The sequence below is a fragment of the Lepeophtheirus salmonis genome, chromosome W, assembly GCF_016086655.4.
Source record: "Lepeophtheirus salmonis chromosome W, UVic_Lsal_1.4, whole genome shotgun sequence".
NCBI classification, from domain to species: Eukaryota; Metazoa; Arthropoda; class Copepoda; order Siphonostomatoida; family Caligidae; genus Lepeophtheirus; species Lepeophtheirus salmonis.
Window position 1 is genome coordinate 500,498 of NC_092585.1, and position 23,513 is coordinate 524,010.

Consider the following 23,513-nt stretch of genomic DNA (forward strand, 5'->3'; position numbering starts at 1 on the left):
CACAAATATTAGTTTATGTGGATAGTACAACTACTCTTTTTAAAGAAGGGTGAAACTTCTAAACAATATCGCTGTAAGATCGTGGAAGCGCTTGATGAAAAGAGAAATTTGGTCAGATTTTGTCTGGATTCTTTTTAATAGAGAACACGCAAGCAGACTTTTTATCAAGGGAGTCTCTTCATACATGGGAGTTCGGGTTGAAGGAAAAAGTATTCAATCAAATAACGTCCTGTTGGTTCCAACCCAAGGTGGATTTATTCGTATCAAAGGATTTGCACACTTTTGAAATTATGTATCTTTGAGGGGAGACGATCAAGCGGATTCGCTCTCCATTAGGTGTAAGAAGAAGGGCAACTTCTTCCCTCCAGTTCCACTGTTTCTGAGAGTTGTAAACAGACTGAAAGAACAAAATTGCTCCCCAGCAATTCTGATAACTCCTGAGTGAACAGGGATAAAATGGTCCCTACAGTGACAGGAGATATCAGGGTAGTCACTAAGATTAGGGTTAGCAAGGAGAATTCTCTTGTGCCTATACACTCAGAAACTTGCAGAATTAAGGATTCTGATGGCATGGTTGATTAAATCAAGGCTTCGATTCTAAAGCAATAAATATTATTTTCTTTTCATATTCGTTCCTCAGCTAAGAGTACTTACACAATTGCGTTTAAACATTTTTATAAGTTTTATTTAGGAGAGGGTTTTCTCCCTTTAACATGTCCGGGAATGTGGTAATGAATTACTTACATCGAATGTATTCCTATAGTGCCATTGCAACAACAAAAGCGGCTTTAATAAATGATAGATTAAGACCGTAGTTTTTATCATCAGATAAGTTGTTGACCAGATACATGTTTGGTTCATTCTATTTAAATCCTCTGTTAACCAATTATCAAGATACGTGGAATGTTAAAATGTTCCTTAATAAATTAAAAGATTTTCAGACGAGAGATTAGGTCCACATAGACAAATCATTGAATATATAAATAAGTCTAGAATTAAAACATAAATTGTTTATGGGAATTGTCCCCCTTTGCAACTTTAGTAGATGGTTAAGAGAGGTCATGCAAATGGCAAGTATTAATATTTCAGCTTTTAAAGCTCATAACATAAGAACAACTTTTGTAGCCTTAAAAAGAGCTCATGGCAGTTCAGTACAGAAAGTTTTTGGTGTGATGAATCACGAGCTTTTCATCGGTTTTTATTATGTTCCTATTAGGAGATAGTTAACTTAAGATTGATAGAATATTATTTTATTCGTTATAGGCCGGTATTAAGATCTGAAGTTTACGACGTATCGCAAATGGATTTATAGATATTTAATAAAGTTTATAATAATTGTGTTTTAATTTGTGTTCCTTCTGGGTGGAGTAAAGGGTCATTCCATGTCAAATGAACGCGGGCATGTCACCTGATCCTCTCAGATTTGGATGATTTTTGGCACACAAGCTTAAATTCATGAGTAAATTAAGTGTGCTAAATTTCGCCACATAAGTCTGAGTCGTTTCTGAGATATATATACTCTTCTCCAACCAAAATGTTCAATGTCGCTTATGTCTTTTTACTCGATGCTTCTTTTTCTTGTGTATTTTTTTTGATCCAAAAGAGTTAACCTCTTGCAATTTGGTACTTAACTATTTGAAATGTGAGGATTCCAAAAATGAAGTCAAAATTAAAATATTTCGACTTTTTATTACCTCAATTTTGATTTAAAAATAAAAATCTTAAATACACTAGCAAGTACTTGATCAAAAATAAAAAAATGCCCAACTCTTATGAATATGAAAATTTGGGAACACGTTGTACATAAATAGGGGTATCACTTTGCCAAAAATCGTGTGGGCTTTTTTATTATAGCTCCCAGGGTGGGGTCTCAAAGTTAGGTTACTTTTCTCGGGAAATTTGGTCATTTTTACTTACGTTTTTATATCTTAAACTTATTTTATGATTTATATAGACTGAAAAAAGAAAACTGAACTACAATAATTCATATTATTGATTAGGAGTTAACAAATTTTAAAAAAAAATGTAGTAGTTTATAGTATATCACTTGTTTATAAAGTTAGACATAACGTTAAAATAGTTTCTTCATTCTTTTTTTAGACTTTGAACTGTCATCCTTTCGCTCTTGCTACTGCTGTTATCACAATGGTGTGGATAAACCCTTTTTAGGGGTTTAAAGCCTCCCCAAATTTTATAATTTTTATAAGATATAAAAGGTAAGTTAAAATGACCAAATTTCCGGAGAAAAGTAACCTAACTTTGAGACCCCACCATAGGAGCTATGATAAAAAAGCCAACACAATTTTTGGCACAGTGATACCCCTATTTATGTAGAGCATGTTCCCAAAGTTTCATATTCATAAGAGTTGGGCAATTTTTTTATTTATTTTTGATCAAGTACTTGATAGTGTATTTCAGATTTTTATTATTAAACCAAAATTGAGGTCATAAGAAGTTTGAATATTCTAATTTTGACTTCATTTTTGGAATCTAGCTTCAGTCCAGTGATATGGAGGAAAAGAGTTGCAGCCCTTCTAGGAGCCAATTTGTAAATCTCAAAGATCATGGACAAGGAGAAGTGCTCCAGAACTTTTATTTATAAAGTCAAGGCTATGGTGAACTCCGGAAATTGCCTTTAGAGGGAAAAAGGAATTGGTGGAAACAATAGCAAGTGAACGGATCTTAAGTTGGCCGAAATCAATACCAATGTATACTTGACGGATATGTGCGTTTTGTGCGAGAATCATAAGAATGACAAGTTCAACGTTTTTATGTTTTTAACTGAAAATAAAAGTAGCTTTTAGATTATTATATAGAAGCTTATGTGGATACTTTGTAAATGAGGAACTCCTGTCCAAAGGCAGTCTACTTTTTTGTGTTAGTAATGCCTTTGGCTGAGAAGTACTCCTCTATGAAGTTTAGAATAGTTATGTTCCTTTAATATGTTAGAAAGCAAGAGTTTAGTCGAACATTGCCCCTGTTTTTGTCTAATTCAAAATCACAGTAGATTGATATTAAAGGGTTTTATAACGTAAATGGTCAAATTATTATGCAAGTAATTATTCAAACTGATGAATTTGTCCTTCAAAAATTAAGTATCAACTTCAGTTCTGGTTTTGTACAACATCGTTATGTAATGAATTATATTTAAATAATTAATTAACATGAAATATTATTCTTCGATTGATCTTTGGATAATAATGTTATTAATTCATAAAGTCGAGTGTATTTGCACAATGAGTCGAATGGATTTGGAGTTGCATAATACAAGGTAGGGCAGCAAAACGTGGACTTCGGAGATAGATTTAGAAATACATCAATAATTTTATATCTTCAATAATAGGCAAAAAAAAAACAATGTTAATAAAATATGTAGACAAGGTTTTTGCAAAAAAAAATCACTCAATATGGCCGCCTGATAGTCCTAAGAGCCACAGAGAAGTCGTTGGTGAGGCGATTCATCGACATAGTGGGATCTTCCTTTATATTCTTCTCCAAACGTAACAAGAACTTCGTATCCTCCTTTAAATTATGCACTCCACTTCCTGACATCCTGAAGAAATATTCTCCATTTTTTTTTTTCATCTTGGCTAATTTAAAAACCAGGCACCTAGAACACTTAACAATGCCCGTTATCTTTATCACATCAACTCCGCATCTAGGAGATCTGAGATGCGCTGCCTTTTTGCTTGTTGCTCGCTCATGATGATGAAATGACTAAATAACTAGTATAGGTTGTTTATGTAAAAAGGACGGTGAAAACAGAATATCAAAAAATAATAACTAAACCTATGTATTCATAGTAATGAGAAAATTAGTATTAATTAACAGTCCACGTTTTTCTGCCCTACCCTGTAAATGTTTGGATTCAGAGCCAAGATCACAAAATATTATTACAAACTATAAATTAAGAATAATTGATTCTTAGATGTGTTTAGTTTTAATGAAATTGTTTATATGTATTTATTATTTTAAGGTCTGAGAATTTAAATTTAATTTCTAGAGAATGATTTGAATAGTTTCTTGTGGTTGCTCTTATAATATTTAAAGATCCTGCTTTCGAATCTGTAGCTATTTTTAAATTTGCAATTCTAAATCATGGATAAATACAGGGTGTCCACGATAAATTGGAACTATCTTAAAATTCAACCTGCTTGATAAAAATGGAATTTGGAGTGTATTTGTTAATATGAAAAAGTTAGACATAATATTAAACAATAAATTGATTCAACATGTCCCTCATCAACTTCCCCTACCAGTAGTAATCACACGGATTGAGGTCGGGTGAGTTGGAGGGCCAGGTGTTGCGATCCTAGAAAGTGATATCGTGGGAGTTGAAGAGGTTAGTGCTCATCATGGCGATGTGTGCGGGCGCTGAGTCTTGTTGGAATATGAACTCCCTCCCAGCGGCCATATCCTTCATCCAGGGGACGACAAACTCCTCCATTACTTCGCAGTACCTTATCGCGTTAACCCTTTCCTTGGGATTGAAGAAGAAAGGAGGTATCACCTCACCGGTGCTGCAGATGACATCCAGGGTCATCACGGAGGCCGGAACTTTGTGGTGAAGACCGCAGGGACCTCTTCTCTCTTCTTGGCAAGCCACCTGTCATTCTGGACGTCGTAGCTTCTGTCGACAGTCCAGTTCTTCTCATCGGAGAAGATGATTCTTCCTCCATGGCTCTTCAGGTCATGAGGAGACGCTTACCGTTGGTGAGCCTGGTGGTCTTCATGGATGCCGTGAGGATGTGTTGTTTGGACATTCGGAATGACCTGTACCCGAAGTCCTCATTCACAGCCTTGGAGACCAGCTGCTTGCTCACTCCACGGTTCTTGTCCAACCTGGACAAGAAAGTCCCTGGCGAAGCCTTGATGGACTTCCGGAGGCCTTCAAGGAAGCGGGGAGTGCGGATTCGGTCACTTCTCATGTTGTGGGCCTTGCGGCAGACCTTCCCCTCAACCTCCCAGGCATTGAAGACACGGTGAAGACTTGGGGTAGTTAAGAAGCTTGTAGATAGCAGAGCGCTTGTGTCCCATGCAAGCCAATTCGAGGATGGCGTCTCTCCTTGCTTGTTCCATGATGACTATTGTTTGTTGTCAAAACAATTGTGGTGGAAGTTATAGTGTATTTTTCACGCAACCTTTTATGTTAGTATGATTTAACCCCGAATATCCACATTATGGATCTGGAGGAAGTTTAAAGTAGTTCCAATTTATCGTATACAACTTATTTGTCTTTCAAACCGACTCTGTGAGTAAATACATGTGACTGCTGACTCCCGGCTCTCTCATCAGCCATAATTATTACTTAATGGGAATTAGAAGTACTTAGATACTAAAAATTAAATAATTTTGATCCTTTAAGCTCATGAATGGTAATATAGAAAATCAATTATGAAATTTCCAATAAAAGGATATGTTAATCAAGTCTGAAGTCTTTTCCTATCAGTAGATATGGCTACCTAAAGCCAGGAATGTATCTATAAGTGTGAATGTTCGATTCCGTTTGTCACTCGAGACATATTTTTTAAATGGCCATTGCACAAAAGTTATGGAAGAAACAACTTAAACAATTTAATTTTAAAGTCTTGGTCACTATCTAATATTTGAACATAAATAATGGTTTTTTAAAATGTACGTTGTACATTCTATAGGTCTACAAAATTGGGATTTCCAAAAAAAATTCGCACATTTTTGGGGAAAATTGGTCACAAATTATATTTTTTTGGCTAAACAACACAAAATACAGGGTTTAAACTTAAAAAATCATAATCTACAAATATTTTTACCCTAAAAAAGACTTGTTAAACTATTTTCAGTTATTATTTTCTACCCTAAATATTTTTTTCACTCTTTTGGCAGTGAAACCGGGGTCAAATTTTCAACCATGTCATACATAGTCATCGTTATGAATTAATTACATTATTATGAAAAGATCAATAGAGGATAAATAGTTCATATTATTTGAATGTAACTTACAACTTAATCTTGTACAAACACTAACTTAATTTTATCCTTTATTTTTGAAGGACAAATTCAACTGTTAAGATAATTAGTTTGATAATATTTTGAACATTTACTTTAGAAAACCCTGTAATATGAATCCACTTTGATTTTGAATTGTATACATTATGTCAATCTATCATTATTTACTCAAAATATTTTTTTAGGATTTCAAATATTATCCAAAAGTGGAAGAGTTGCTTGACGTTAATATAAAATTACAACTACGAGAAATATTATAGCCTTATAATTGAACAAAGTTCATATGAGTTCGCCAAGTCAAATTTCTCATAAAAAATTATGTTTTTCACCACAACAGGATATGTGATTGGAACTTGTGCTCCTCAAGATAGTATTTCGACTCATTGGCTTTATTTCCAGTATTTTATTTAATAACCTATTCCTTTTAGACTATTATAATTTTGTTACTTGCAGGGTAAACTGCACGTAGCTATGTATTTAATTTAAATGTGCATGACTACATTACATAATTTATTCTTACTTCGTAACTAATGACAAATACCTACTTCATACTAAAAATATGTATACAGAATGAAATTTGCACTAGTAATTTATGTTCATATGTTTGATATTGACTTTCCTTTTTATTCATAATAATAAACTATTTGTTTCCAAACAATTTTGATTAATCTAATGTTCATGTAGGATTATGACGAGTACAAACAATTTAGGTTATGCATAATTGCATAATTTTAAATGAACAAGACCACTACCGTTACCATAGTATGCAGGGTGTAACGTTATGCCAACGAGTTCTAATACTATCTGGAGGAGCACAAGCTCGAATCACGCAACTTGTTGTGGTGAAAAACATCAATTTTGATGACAAATTTGACTTGATAAAATCATATGAACTTTGTACAATTATAAAGCTATAATATTTGTCGTAGTTGTAATTTTCTCTCAATATCACGTGGTATTTTAAGCAACTCTTCTATTTTGGGATAATATTTGAAATCCTAAAACATTGTTTTTGAGCAAAAAATGATGGATTTATTTAATGCATACAACTTATAATGAAAGTGATACATATGACATGGTTGAGATTCGACCCCGGTTTCACTGCCAAAATTGTAAAAATATTAAGTATCGAACTCTTATAAGTAATACATGTTTTCTAGGCCAAAATTTTATGTAGACTTCAAAGATGAAGTCAGAAATACAAAATATACTATAGTTTTTAGATATACTCATTTTTGTAAAGATATGTCGAATCTGACGGAAATAAAAATATATCTTCAGAATTTTCAAGTTTTACAAATGAATCAATTATTCAAATATCTGTGGTTTCGAGAGCCTGAAGTTGTTCTGTGACAAATTGGACCTTGATTTAGTCAATATTAAGTAAAGGGTGACAATTAAAGATTGTCTAGTTGCAATTTCCCACTCTTTCATTTACTGCATGATCTGTTGGTCTTAATCCAAAATTATCGTAATAAATTATCGATGCTGTACTTCTTAAACTACATCATTGGCTCTAAAAATTTGCAAAACAATTATAAATTGGCCAAAAAAAAGGATGATGTTCCGGTTGTGCCAATTATAAATCTCCCTCTAAAAATCATGGTTTGGGGAGCTTTCGGGGCTCTGGGTGTGAGTGATCTTCATGTAGTGGACTGCAAAAAGAAGAATGATAGTGTCTACTATCAGACCAAGATGCTTGAAAAGTTTGCTCTGCCTGCCAGGACTCGTTCGAGCTCCAGGGGAACAATTCTGACCCGAAAAATTGTTCTATTGTCTTCCAAGGCTATCTTCATACAATCTTATGCTTAAAAATCCACTAGTGTTCAGAGCATCCTTGCTTTTGGGATAAAGAAATATGGTCTGGTACCTGTCCTGAGTTGAATCCAATCAAAAATCTGTTGGGCATCATGAAGAATAAGTGTGAAAATCAGGTAAAATCTGTATGTGAAACTTTGGATCCCTGAGTCCTGGAGAATATTGCTACTAACATACCCAGGAGGATGCATGAAGTCATAAAGAAGAAAGGAGGATTTCTTGGTTGATGTACCGCCTTTAGAAATACACTGCTTTTTCCAACCTGACCATCTTTAATTGGCACCCTCTAGCTTCTGGTCATATGATTGAGTAATATCACGATTTTCTAAATATAGATATTTGACTCAAAACTTGAGTTTCTGTTGCTTCGTTAAAAAAATAATAATTAAGAAGTATTAAGTAAATTGGGCTTCATTTTCATAGAGAAGGAAATCCTAGGCATAATCGATTAACTTTTCAAGAATATCGCTCATTTCATATTTTTGTTGCGGCCTCTCGTAATGCGAAATTTTGCATAAAGTTTTAATTGCGTAAATCCTAAAAAAAAAAATCTGAAATATTACAGCTGGTAGGAGAAAATTAAAGGCATCAGCCAAAAATATACTTTCAGGTACGAACGATCAAATTTTCAAGCATATAGCTCCAAACGTTTTTATGTACCAATCATTTTAATAAAGGACGGTATTTTTTTCACACGTTAATAAAATAAGGAAGTAGGCGTAATATTTTTTTTAATGTTCCAGTACAAGAAATAGTAAAAAGTAGGTATCAATTTAAAGCTTATTCAATTTCAAATAAAATGAAATGTAAATCAACCCTGTATTCCTTTCCTATCAGTTGATATGGCTACCTAAAGTCAGGAATGTATCTACAGGGTTTGGAAGCAAAACGTGGACTGTTAATAAATGCTAATTATATAATTAAAATAGAGAGGTTTTTGATTTTTTTTCATGCATATTCCGAATCTCCTGTCCTTTCTGCATAAGTAAACAATTATAAACATTCCTCAAATCTTTCATCATGAGTGAGCAAGAAGCAAAAAGGCATAGGACTTCAGATTTTTTGGATGCCAAAGTTGAAGTGGCAGAGATTATGGACATTGTGAAGTGCTAAGTTTTCAAGGTGGCCAATATGAAAAAAGATTGAAAATACCTGTCAAGGAAAGAAGGAAGTGGGGGACACAACTTGAAAAGGGATTCTGAGTTTCTGGGGGACCTGAAGAAGATCAAGGAGGACCCCACAAAATCCATGAATCGCCTCTCTAACGAGTTTGACGTGGACGATGGGACAATCAGGAGGGCTGTGAAGGACGATTTGGGGTTGCCTCTTACACAAGGACCCCACGCCACCTGTTGACGGACACTCTGAAGGAAAGGAGACTGCAGAGGTGCAAGAAAGTTCGTGCGTGGATCAAGGCAAATGGATCCACAGTAAAAAATTTCACTGACAAGAAGATTTTCACCGTGGGCCAGGTCTACAACCGTCGGAACGACCGTTGGCTCAGGGGATCACCAGAGGAGGTCAAGGGGTTGTTCTGTACAAAACAATGGTCCTGGGGGTCGTGGTGTCTGACGGCAAGAAGATGCCTGCCTCCTTTCTTTTTTAAGCCTGGGGAGAAAATTGGCCAGGAGGCCTACTACAAAGTGCTGAGGTTCGCCATACTGCCATGGCTCAAGGCCACCTACCCAGAGTACAATTATGTGCCAGAAGTTCTGCGCCGACAACATGGCTGATTTTTGGCCCAAGGACATGTGGCCATCATTTTCGGCAGATTTGAACCTGTTGGAATTTGCTGTGTTGGGCACTTTGGAGAGGGAAATTAACCAGACATCTTACCCGAACGTGGACTCCCTGAAGCCCACCATTGTGAAGGAGTGGAACAACTTGTCCGAGAAATTCATCATCAACTCCAGCAAGGCTTTCTGCCGCCGTGTGGAGGCTGTGATTACTACTGAGGGCGGCCATATTTAGTGAACATGCTCACAAAAGTCGTGTCTCAAAGTTTTTTTATAAAAAAATTTCAAAATTATTGATCTGAACATAAAATTATTGACATTTTTCTAAAAATAGTCATTTAGTCCACGTTTTGCTTCTGAACCTTGTAAAGGGTTTTTCAATAGGGAGGCTCACATTTTACGTTGATAGGTTTCGAAAACGACGTCATATTTGTTATTGTTTCTTTGACAGCTGTGCTCAAAAATAATTTTAGTTTCATCATGGAGCAGTACACACTCGAGCAACGCTTGCAAATTATTAAAATTTATTACTAAAGTCATTGATCCAAACTTTAAGAGCGTTAACTCCAATTTATGGTCAACGTAATCGACCTGCAAAATCAAGAATTCAACGTTTGGTGAAAAAATTCCGAGTCCACATACACGCTAGATAATGTTCCTGTGCCAGTGAGACAAAGAAATGCACGAAGTGTAAAAAATATTGCTGCCGCAAGCGCATCAATTCAAGATGACCCAAATTTGTCTCTTACGCGCCGTTCTCAATCTTTGGGCATCTCTGTGACATCGTTGTGGCGAATTTTGCGAAAAAATCTTGGCCTACACCCGTATAAGATCAAGTTGACACAAGAACTGAAGCCGCTTGACGACTTCAAACTTTGGAAATTCGTAAAATGGGCTGAAGGAAAATTCGAAAATGATCCTGATTTTCAACGTAAAATCATCTTCAGCGATGAGGCACATTTATGGCTCAATGGCTTTGTTAACAAGCAAAATATGCGCTATAGGGCCGGGAAAACCCACACGTGATTCATGAGGCGCCATTACATCCCCAAAAAATTACTGTTTGATGTGGATTGCATGCTGGCGGTGTCATTGGGCCGTACTTTTTCGTCCACGATGACGATCGCCACGTTGCTGTGAATGGAAATCGTTACTGCGTCATGATAACCGATTTTTTTGGCCTGAATTGGAAGATATGGACTTGGACGATATGTGGTTTCAACAAGACACTTCACACACAGCAAATGTTACAATCGATTTATTGAAGAGTAAGTTTGGTGAGCGTCTTATCTCCAGAAATGGACCAGTCAATTGACCGCCTCGCTCGTGCGATTTAACGCCTCTAGACTATTTTATTTGGGGTCACGTGAAAGCCCTGGTCTACACCAATAATCTGTCGACGTTAGAAGAGCTCAGAACAAATATTCAACGCAATATTGCTGCAGTTTCAAACAATTTATGCGGAAAAGTTGTCGAAAATTGGGTTCAACGATTGGACTTCGTAAAACGTGCACGTGGTGGTCATTCAAACGACATTTTCATTTTCAAACTATAAAAGACTGTTTGTATAATTCTCAATGTTTATTTTTTACCCAAAATATTTTTTTCACACTTTTGGCAGTGAAACCGGGGTCGAATCTGAAACCATGTCATATATGCTGAAGGGTTTTCTAATGTAAACTTTAAAAAAAATCAATAAACGAATCATGTTAATTATTGAATTTGCCTTTCAAAAATATATTGTCAACTTCAGATCTGTTGTTTTTTTACAAGATTATTGAATAATAATGTAATTAATTCATAACGATGATTATATGTATTTTAGGGATAGAAAAATTCATACAGACTGTATCTATCCCCAACTCATATCCCCAATTCAAGAGTTTATAAGGATCAAAATAATGTAGTTTTAAGTAATTAAAATTAATTGAGCCGGGAATTATTAAAATCGCATGTATTTACGCACTGAGTAGAATGGATTTGGAATTGGAATAAGTATTATTCAAATAATATGAAATATTTCCCCATTAATGTTGCATTCATAATGTAACTAATTCATTGGGATGAACAAGATTCTTATATTTGATGCCGAAATAGAACCAATGGGAAGCATCAGTCAGACTATCGATTTTATATATTTCATTAATGAGCTTAAAAGGATAAAAATAATGTAATTTTTACTAACTAGGTACATCTAATTCCCATGAAGTAATAATTATGGCTGATGAGTGAACTGGGAGTCAAAAGAGTCACATTTTTTTTCTCTCCGAGTCGCTTTCGAACACAGGGAATATGATTTGGAGTCACAAATTTTAAAATAGCTGCAGATTTGGAGCCAGGATCCAGATCCAACCTTCCGAAACTATTCTAATCATACTCTCGAAATTAAATCATAGATTGGGATAATATTTTGTGATTTTGGCTCTAAATCCAACTATTTGAATTATGCGACTCCAAATCCATTTGACTCATTGTACATATACACCCTACTCTACCGACTTTATGAATTAATCACTTTTGTATCCAAAGATCAATCGAAAAATAAAATTTCATATTAATCAATTATTTGAATGTAACTTATTACATAACGATCTTGTAGAAGGTGTCAATTTATTTTTGAAGGACACATTCATCTGTTTAAATATATACGTTTGGAAACCCTTTAATATAAATCTACTTTGATTTTGAACTGAATACATTCAGTCAAGCTATCATTTTTTGTTGAAAGAACAATTTTTTGGGATTTCAAATATTATTGCTTAAAATATCACGTGATGTTGAGAGAAAATTACAACTACGACAAATATTTTAGCTTTATATTTGTCACAGTTCATATGATTTTATCATGTCCAATTTATCATCAAAATTGATGTTTTTCACCACAACAAGTTGCGTGATCGGAGCTTGTGCTCCTCCAGATAGTATTATAACTCATTGGTTATGCATTTACTTATATATTTTATTATCAATATATAGTGCCAGCAGATGGAGTTTAGGGGAAAACATGGGGTCCAAGTAGTGGTAGCAATGTTTCAAAGTCACGTCCTAATATTCCGACGTCTTGTTCTTCCAATGAGGATAGTAGATGGACTAATTCTGCACCTTCTTTAGATAAAACATCTGCAACTGGAATTGTACCTGAATTAGGTTTGTTTTAAGCATTCATATCTACAGTATCTATTTATATATCTACGATCCTATCCCATAGTAGCTACATAATGGTTAAAAATGTGAAAATTGCCTAAGTCCCCGTGAGTGTAAATCAAAAAGAAAAGTATATGTTGGCAAGTTTGATAAACGACATATTATCTCCTTACAGAGATCAATATCAAAACTATAGTGTTCCTTGTTTACAAATACGTTAGAATGTTTAAAATAGAGAGAAATAATTAATAAGAATTCTTAATATCTTGCAGGTCACAACTTATAAATTTATTATCTTTTTGATTTACATTCACGAGGATTTCAATTATTTTCACATCCTTAATAAAGGTACCCGACTCTTATATCTTTCTTTTTTCGCCTTGCCTTATACATGTAAATGATAAATAAATAGAGGTGTATAAAATATGTCCTAGAAAGCGGGAGCGGCTATTTTTAGTAGGCAATCTGAACTTGTTTTTTTTATTTTACAAAGCTGCTATCATTATTATGTAATTATTGGGAAGAGAACATTTAAGTATAAAGTAAAAACTAGTGTGTGTGATCATGAAAGACGGAAAGTAACAATATGGGTTTGCTCAGGAATTATAAGTAAGTCCTTGTTGGACTGTGAGTCGAATTGAGGATCGATATCGGAGTAATTACAGCTTGTATGTCCTTGCTGTTCAGTAGTTTGATTTGTGTTTATTTCCTTCCTGATGCAGCTGCTTTCAACTGATCTAATAAAATATCATGACAGCTTAGCTGCTCTCCTTCCAAACATTATTTAAATCGTCAGGATTACCAAGTTTCTTTTCGGTTTCTTTTATTTTAACATACCGGCAGGACATATTTTATACACCACTGTTAATGTTAACTGATATGTATAACAAGATGGACTATATTTTTAGACATATAGGATTATAGAACAATACCATTGAATAAATTTGAAGAAATGAACTAAAATCAACCATAAATATTTTTTATAAATTAATCGATTAATTTATCAAGGAGATAACAGTTGAAATTTGATGATATAGGACATTTTTATTCTAAAACAGCGATATGTATATTTTTACTCTACTTTATAATTATCATTTTTTTATTACTAGGTCCATTTTAAGTATTTTTGAGTAGTACTGCTTATAAAACCTCTCAAAAACTTATCAATATATGAAAGATACTAATTGTATGAACAGCATTTTATATTTATCCATTATGATAAGGGAAGATTATATGTTTTACATCTTTATCTAATCCTTTTTGTCTTGGCTAAAGTTTGTTTTAGGGTTTGAAGACAGACAATTATAGGGGTGCATATACCAAACTCATTAGTCCTATATAACATTATACCTGTTTTTCAGATCGATTGAATTGTGGATTATACTATTATCAGCGACCCTCTGATGCAGGGATTCCTATGGCGACTCTCTACAATAACAGTTATTATTTTACCAATTATGATTTTCCTGAAAATTCATCTCCTCCTGGTGGCAGACGATTGCGTATGAGTGTAATCGAGTATTTACTATATAACATGGCTTCAATGCTGGCCTCGGTTGCTGCAGGCTATGATGTTCGACTGTCTAATTTGTCTGCAATTAATCCCAAATTATACCCTAACAAGTAACGTTATTTTCATTTGCTTTTTTAATACCTTCTAGTATTGGATTCGAGTATTACTTGAACATGAAAATAAATTTGAGTTTACTAAAGTCGACAATTTTGTGAAAATTACCATTCCGAAATATTTTTTAGGAAAATTTGACTTAGTTCGTATTTGAATATTCAAAACTCGAAAGATTCGACCAATGATAATTAGTCAAACTTTTATTATCACTCAAAAGGGCAGTAAAAATCTGCAAATGCTCATTTCTTATTAGAAGAAGAGTTGATGTATTATGTAAAAAGGAGAAGTCACATAACTACATAGTATGGGGAAATTTTCAAAAGGTTTAACTCTAAAATTTTGACTCGAATCCAAATCTACAAGTAACATATTTACTACGTACATTAGATCAGCTCTACTTCATTAATCATATTTAATTTGCTATTACAGTCTTGACAACGAAGAAAAGGAATTAAAATTTTGGTATAGTGATTCGAGGGTCTCCAGAAATTCTTCTTCACTTTATCCTCACAATACTTTCCATGGATTACCTGTTAATAATAGAGTTCCTTTGAATAGTGCAGTTAATTTCAAGTCATTACGATTAACTGAATCTACCAGTCATCCCTCACCTTCTTCACCATCAGTTCGTAGATCGTCCAATGCCAGTTCTTCTGAGGATGGAAAAGATGTGCAATACCCCCTCCTCCTCCTGTTGCCACAGGCCCAGGACTTGATAGGCCTTTATTCCTTTCAGGTCAGGACTATTCGAGCTCTGATGGACATTATACTACCACCAACAATAATAATAGTTATCAAAGTGGTGGTGGTTATACCATGATGCGTACACAAATGTTTTATCAAGATCAAATGGATAGTATTGGTAGTGTTGGTGGTTGTGTTCATCACGATCCTTATCATGTTCCTCCTAGTAGACAGTATGTAGAAACTGCAAGGAGATTAGATAGCTTAGAATCTGTTCGAAGGTAATTTTCATATTATTCCTTATTTTTAATGATCAAATATTTGTTCACTTCACAGTCGACAAGTAAGTATAGAATTTCCGCGAAGTCGTGGCTTAGATCTCATCGATCATACAGTTGATCAATCATCTATACGAAATCGAATAACTGAAGGCTATATTGATCCAAATGAGCCAGTGGATTTAAGACTATGAAACCCATGGAACACCAAGGTAATACAAAATATCCCATTAATACCAGTCCTGTCCGAAGGTATTCTCATTTCTTTCTGCCAGTGTTAATTTTGTTTTTGACATAGACAGGACTCTTTTTGTATAAATACAAATGTATATGTAGCTTAAACAAGAAAAGTCGAAGAAAAATGTTACTAATTAACTTTTTAACAAATTAAAATCATGGTTAACTCCCGATTATTTATTCATATTTCAATAGTTTTATTTAGGGAGGAGAGTCTATTAGTATTGCCACTCCGAAATATAACTATAAAGCCTCTTTCTTTAAAATACAGTTTATAATTTATGGATTTCCTATCATTGTCTCTAACCACTGGAACGCTGATTTTTCATTTTACATATTTATCTATTGAAAGATATTTATCATTATAAGTGACTTACATGCAGAATAACTAAGACTGATTAATGAGTATATCAGTATGTGTCTATTTCATAAAATGAGATGAGGGCGGGCTTCATATTTTGTTACACTTATACCAAAAAAATTATCGATACACTCATCATAGCGGGATTTTATGCAGTGAATGCAACCAAAACAAAATTACTGATTAAATTGGACGTGCAGAACACACTTCGGATCTCATTGTTTCTCAATATTCCTAGATGGCGCCGGTTCAGGACACCCATGAAGTCTTATTGTTTTACTCTTTCCACTTTTTATGAGGTATAGTAAATAATTGACCGATTTTGACGGCCCTTGAAATAAAACCATTGTGTCATTAATGATTAAGACATAAAATGAATGCTGGTCCGTGGCACAAGAAAGGTTGAGAATCCCTGGTATAAATGATAGTAACTGAAGTGAACTAAGGTATAAATTAGATAATATGTGTAGCGAATACAAATCAAACCGGTGCATAAAAGTTGGCCATATGTGTTTTTGATATAACTCATTTTTTCAAATTTTGAAGATAAAAAAAGGTTATAATTTTAATTTTTATACAATATAAAAGTATTATGTATACATTAAACTATTTATTTAAATAACTCTTAACAAATATATAGGCAAATAAATTATTTTACTGTATTGTTGTAATTTATTGTTCGTTTGAATAGAAATGTGAGTCGACTCTTATCTGGGGAAGGGTTCAGTTAAAAATAGTTTCGGGATAAAATTGTCTTAATTTACATATTTTTATAAAATATTTTTAAATTATTTTTATAAAATTCTAATTGACTGCTATTGACTCTGATTTGTCTCTTTTTAATATAAATGTGAGTAGAGTATTATCTGGGAAGGGTCGAGTTCATTTAATTTTCCTGGGTTCAATTTATTTTATTTGCATATTTTATTAAAGATTTGCAAATTATTATTGACTCTGTTTAGGTTAGTTCGTGGAGTTATATATGGTTAAATTAACTTTTGAATAATAAATTGTTTACTAAATTAATTTAGTAAAATATTGCTAATATTTGTAAAATTATTTGGCAATTTAATTAAAGATGACTGTATAATATTGGTACAATTTACAACTAAACTTTTGACTAAATTAATTTTAGGATTGTTTATAATTAGCATGTGCAAATTTGGCATAGAACCCTTTATTTCTGCTATTATCTTATTATCCAACTTCATAGAAATCAATTTGAAAAAATTGTAACCGTAAAAACTTTTCTTTATGTGTTGGCTAACTTTTTGCATAAAATAAAATTTGCCATTTTTTTTTTACTTTTGAAGGTAAAAAAACTGTCATAATTTTGGGTTTCCAGTAATAATCGCAAAAAATTTGTTAATTTGCATATACATGAAATTTTAGTTTTTTTAAGCTTTGAAAAATTGCAAATATCTTGAAAACCAAGAATTTTATTGATGTTACAAAAATCCAGGTAAAAAATCTTTCTTCTTCTTCTCCAAGTATTTATTAATAATTTTTAAGAAAAAAAAAGATATTCATTTGTCTTTGTTTTGCGCGGTTTAATTATTTCCCCCTCTCTTCTACCTCCTTCTATTCCATCTTTCTCTCTTGTGTGTTTAATACAATATTATAAATTATGACATTAAATTATTTTTGCACTTATCAAGTTAATTTAAAAATTTCTTCATAAAACATCTTGAAATATCCCTTACTACAATTCATATCAATAAAATATTTTTCCAAAATTTCATAACTTATGACAAAAAATACACGTGTATAATATTCAAAAAACAGATTTTCACATGTGCGAATTTGGCATGGAGCCCCTTATTGGCTGCTAGTCCAATATATAATAAAAGTAAAATCTGTTTGTGTGTTAGAAAACGTAACTGGAAGTTTGTTGTTTAAATAATCCTAAACCGGCAGAGTTACGTCTATAGTCCATTAAATAAAAGTTGTAGACAATGAGAAGGAGTATTTAGTGGACTGGATTGTCTACCGGAAACCTTATGCCAAGGTCTGGAGAAACCTGTTCTAACAAAAAATTGGCAAAACGAAATAAATCCAACTTTATAGTGATCAATTCGAAAAAGTTTTCACCATAACTTTCCCCTGTGTTTTGGCTAACTTCTTCATAAAAATGTTTGCAAAATTTTGCCGTTTAACCCATTTTTTTACATGTGAAACTCAAAAAAACGGTCACAATTTCAGGTTTCTCGGAATAATCACAAACAATTTGTAAATTTGCATAAATATGAATAGTAGTGCCCTGTCCTACAGTTTTTTTAAGCTTTGAAAAATAGCAAATATCTTGAAAACCAAGACTTTTATAGTTGTTATAAAAATCATACATTTTTTGACCAAACTTTGATTTTTAGTCTACTCTTATCTGAGGAAATAAATCTAGTTTATTAACTATTTCTGGGTTCAATTGACTTAATTTGCGTATTTTAATTAAATATTGGCAAATTATTTGTTTAAAATCGTTATTAACTGTTATTGGACTAAATTAAGTTTGCATATTTAGGTGACATTTTTGAAAAATTATTTGCAAAAAGTCCTTATTGGCTGCTATTGATTATGTTTAGGTCAGTTCATGGAGTTATACCTATATGTTTAAATTATCTTGTTAATAAAATTTTTTTGAAAAAATTAAATGTATACTTCTTTACATCCTTAATGGCTGCTACTGACTCTGATGCAGGTCAGTTCCTGGAATTATATTGCTAAAATTAAGTTTTGAATAATAAATCTCTTATCTGGGAAGGGGTGCAGCTCAATTAAATTTTGGTGGATACATTTGACTTAATTTGCCTATTTTAACTAAATATTTGCAAATTATTTTAATGAAATCCTAATTTGTACCTATTGACTCTATGGGGGTCTGACAGAATAAAAATGTGATTCGTGTCTTATCTGGGAAAAGGGTCCAGTTCATTTAATTTTTCAGGTTTCAATTGACTTAATTTGAATATTTTTATTAAATATTTGCAAATTATTTTTATAAAAACCTAATTGGCAGCTATTGGCTCTGATGTGTGTCTGATTGAATAGAAATGAGAGTCGAGTCTTATCTGGAGAAAATTCCAGTTTATTTAATTTTTCTGGGTTCGATTTACTTAATTTGCCTATTTTAACTAAATATTTGCAAATTATTTTAATAAAATCCTAATAGGCAGCTATTGACTCTGATGCGTGTCTGATTGAATAGAAATGTGATTCGAGTCTTATTTGGGGAAAAGTACCACTTCATTTATTTCCAGGGTTCAATTGACTTAATTGGAATATTTATAATAAATATTTGCAAATTATTTTTATAAAATCCTAATTGGCTGCTATTGACTCTGACTTGTCTCTTTTTAATTGAAATGACTCTGATTTGGGTTTGTTTGAATAGAAATGTGAGTAGAGTACTAAATTAATTTAGTAAAGTATTGCTAATATTTGTAAATTGTTTGGCAATTTAGTTAAAGGTAAATGTATAATATTTGTACAATTTACAAATAAACTTGACTAAATTAATTTAGGACTGCTGATTATTGGCATGGAACCCCATATTGGCTGCTATCCTATATATAATAAAAATAGCGTCTTTAAGTCTGTTAAAAAAATCTTAATCTTAACAAAAGTTTGTGGCTTATAGACTCTGAAACTGGTAGAGTTATGCCTATAGACCATAAAATAAGTGGTGAAAACCCACTCAAGGCGTATTATATAGGCCAGTTTTTTATACGGATATCTTTTGCCAAGTTCAGGAGTTTTCTGTTCCGGAAAAACAGGGACGGCAAAATCGAAATAAATCCAAGTTTGAAAAAATCGATTCTAAAAATTGTAGACCATGAATAGGAGTATGAACTGGGCTGAGTTTTTTTTTGTTTGTTTTTTTCAGAAACCTTATGTCTGGAGAAACTTGTTCTAAAAAAAGAGGGAAGGCAAAATCAAAATAAATCCAACTTTGCACAAATCGATTTTAAAAATTTTAACTATGATAAAAGTTGGCCATATGTGTTGGCTAACTTTTGTTATAAGAATGTGTTTGATCAATCCCACCGTTCAACTCCACCTTTGAGGGTTTAAATGTCAATATAGAAATTAAATTAATTTTTTTTAAATCAAAATTATCTTTAAACCGGAGGGTAGAATGCCGTCCAGGGTGAGCCCGGATGCTTTTTCTGGCACATCTTATCAAAATAAATTTTTTGACCAAACTTTGAGGGTTATATACCCCATAAACTAAAGGGTGTACAGCTACAGTTCATAACGTAAATGTGGTAGAGCATGAAAAGAAGAATCATGTGGGCTGGTTTATTTTCCAAATATTTTATTTATGATATATCTGCTACAAAAAAATGAGACAATTTCCTGCACACATAAATAAGACGAGGAGGAGATGTTGTTTTCACAAAAAAAAATGCTGATTCTAATATTTAAAACGAAAGATTTTTCAATTTCCGGAGCATTTCACTAAATAACTTTTGCAAAATTTGTACCCTGAAACCCTGTTTTAGACTACAAAGAAACCCCAAAACAAAAAAATAGAGTTTCAAATCTTAAAAAATCAAAAATTATAGAAATCGATTCGAAAATTTGTTACTATATAAAAAGTGAACCCTACGTCCTTGCTAAATTATTGCATAATACTGACTTTGCAAATTTCTTAGATTTAACCCATTTATTTAAAGTTTGAAGGTAAAAGAAGGTCATATTTAAGAATTTTGTAAACTCAAAATTATGCAAAAATCATTTTGCAATTTAATTAAAGATGACTGTATAATATTGCTACAATTAACAACTAAACTTTTGACTAAATTAATTTAGGATTGCTAATTATTGCTATGAGCAAATTTGGCATGAATCCCCTTATATATACTTCATAGAAATCAATTTAAAAAAATTGTAACCATAAAAAGTTTTCTTTATGTGTTGGCTAACTTTTTGCATGATTGAGTATTTGCAAAATTTCGGCGTTTAACCCATTTTTTTACTTTGTAAGGTCAAAAAAGCGGTCACAATTTCGGGTTTCCCGGAATAATCACTAACAATTTGTAAATTTGCATTTATATGAAAAGTTGTGCATTCTCCTATAGTTTTATTTCAGCTTTGAAAAGTTGCAAATATCTTGAAAACCAAGAATTTTATAGATATTAAAAAAATCCAGGTAAAAAAATCAATCTTATTCTTCTTCCATTCTTTTTTCTTTCTCTAATCTATGTGGTCTTTGCTTTTGGCGGTGAAATTATTTCCCCCTCAGTTTTTAAGTTCTTCCATCTTGTTTAATATTAAATATTATTTCATTAAATAACTTATGCAAATATCAAGTTAATTCAAAAATTTATTGACAAAACATCTTTAAATATCCCTTACTACAATTCAAATCTATAAAACATATTTCCAAAAATCAGCTCTTGACTCTGATGTGTGTCTGATTGAATAGAGATGAGAGTCGAGCCTTATCGCGGGAAGATTCCAGTTTAATTTTTTTTGGGTTCAATCTACTTAATTTGAATATTTAAAATAAATATTTTCAAATTATTTGTATAAAATCATAAGTGACTGCTATTGACTCTAATGTGGGTTTGTAAGAGATTTGAGTCTTATCTGAGAAAAGGGGTCCAGTTCATTTTACTTTTTTCGGTTCAATATATTTAAGCTGCAAATTTTATTTAATATTTGCAAATTATTAGTATACAATTCTAATTGACTGCTATTGACTCTGATTTGTCTCTTTTTTAATATAAATGTGAGTCGAGTATTATCTTACATTATTATTATCTATAATTAAAGGTGACTGTATAATATTTGCACAATTTACAACTAAGTTTTCAACTCCACTGTGTTTCAATTTTTGTCATCTTTTTTAAATCTTTGATCATTGAATTAAAAATGAGTTCCACGTTCGAAAATTGCTCCAAAAAAATTTAGAGCCGTAAACTAATCCATTTGAAGACGTATAATTTTGTAAGGAAAACAGACTGGCCCAATCACTTGTCTACTTTTCTTCATCAATATAGAATAATAATTACAATGAGAATGACTCTGAAATGTTTTACGTAGACAATAGCCAACCAAATAAGCGAAGGAATTCATTTCAGTTGAGTCGAGAGAGTTAACAAAAATGCATTCAAGATCCTTAATATTTTCTTCATTGTGAAATTCTTGGATCATTTTCGATTCCTCTAGTGATACTAAAAATGGAGAATTATCCTCCTCATAACTTATCCAGTGTTTTTTATATAGAAATTGTGTTAGAGTAACAATTTTCAAGGCGTTCTTTAGTTCCATAGGAGAAGGTGTTGGATTTTTATATCTTACTTGGGTAAATATATTCTGAGCACAGTCTTGAGTAAATCTAGATCCAAATACAAAAGAAAAACCTGCTTGAGATAACAAGAAGTTGGACACCTCAATGTAGGATTTGGTAGAAAGTATAATTTATTTTTGTACTGGCTTCCAAGTCAAACTTTTTATGTTGGTCTTACTTAGCGCTGTTCCCAAGTTTCTTGATGTCATTATATCAAACCAGTGACCAACTTGTTCAGAAAACAAAGCAGCCGTTAAATAAAATTCCGGATAATCCAATTTATCTACCAAAAATCTTATTGCACTTCCAGTTGCATGACTAAGAAGGTCTGAAGCAAATGAAACTTTCATCTTTTCAAAATTTCCAAGGTTAATAGCTCCTGATCTCTTCGGAATATTATTAAATCTTGGAAGGGCTGTAATAATGATATCGTAGATGAGGGGAGTTTATACGTAGAGACTATGTCTGCTGCCAGTGGGATATCTTGGCCATTACTAAGTTTGATAATTTTGGTAAGAATACAAAAGCGTGCGAGGAGAAGGGAAGAAATACTTATGGCATAATTGATTAAATAATATACATCTTCTTCTATCAAGAACGTTATCATTCCCATCTTTATTATTCAATAGTAATGTAATATTAGATGCTGATAGTCGATAAAAGACTGAATCAAATACCTAAAATAATGTCGCCTTCTGTTTGGATTTCTTAAAATGGAGGCCTATTTATTTGGAAGATACTTACCGGATGAGAAACAGATGGCTTGTCGGATTTGTCGATATAAATGTGCCTTTAGTCCCCTGTCTAGAATTACACGCCACTCATTATCCTCATATCAAGAGCATGGATATTCATCTAAAAAATCAAGTTAATGATGAATACATCAAGTCAGACTTTTACTCTGATCTCACAAAGATGATTATTACATGTAATATAACCTTATCCCTTCCCGAGGAACCATCATTAAATTAATGGAGGATGTTGGTACTGATTTCCTTTATAGAAATACATATAAAAATGTTTTGAGTCATCCACACCAAATGACGATCAAGCTATCAGTAAAAAGTATAAAATATTTACTAATTTCGAAATGGAACTCTGAATTTTGTACTATCTAACAGTAAGTATTCAATTTTTTTTAATCTAACCCTAAAATATGATTCTATTTTAGCCAAAATTATCAAAAATTATGATACACAACTCATTCAATGGCAAAAAAAAAGTGCTTAAATGGTCACAACAACGGGAGTAGTAGCTTTGGATGGTTTGCAACTAGTTTGTCTGATACTAGTTTCTTCACTTAAAGACTTGGGTATGATAATTCGGTTTTCCAATATTACATAATCAATAA

The 23,513-nt window shown here is 32.5% G+C and overlaps 1 protein-coding gene and 1 long non-coding RNA gene across 2 annotated transcripts in view; one reads left to right on the plus strand and one right to left on the minus strand.

Moving 5' to 3' along the window:
- LOC139907403 (uncharacterized) overlaps positions 1-23,513 on the minus strand; it is a 205,477-nt gene that overhangs the window by 61,840 nt on the left and 120,124 nt on the right. The window lies entirely within an intron of this gene.
- The window catches only part of LOC121128175 (mitogen-activated protein kinase kinase kinase 9-like), a 33,862-nt gene that overhangs the window by 9,650 nt on the left and 699 nt on the right, over positions 1-23,513 (plus strand). The window contains 3 exon segments of the mRNA XM_040723754.2: positions 14,045-14,306; positions 14,740-15,275; positions 15,331-23,474. Of these exon segments, the coding sequence (XP_040579688.1) occupies positions 14,045-14,306; positions 14,740-15,130 (653 nt within the window). The 3' untranslated portion in view covers positions 15,131-15,275; positions 15,331-23,474.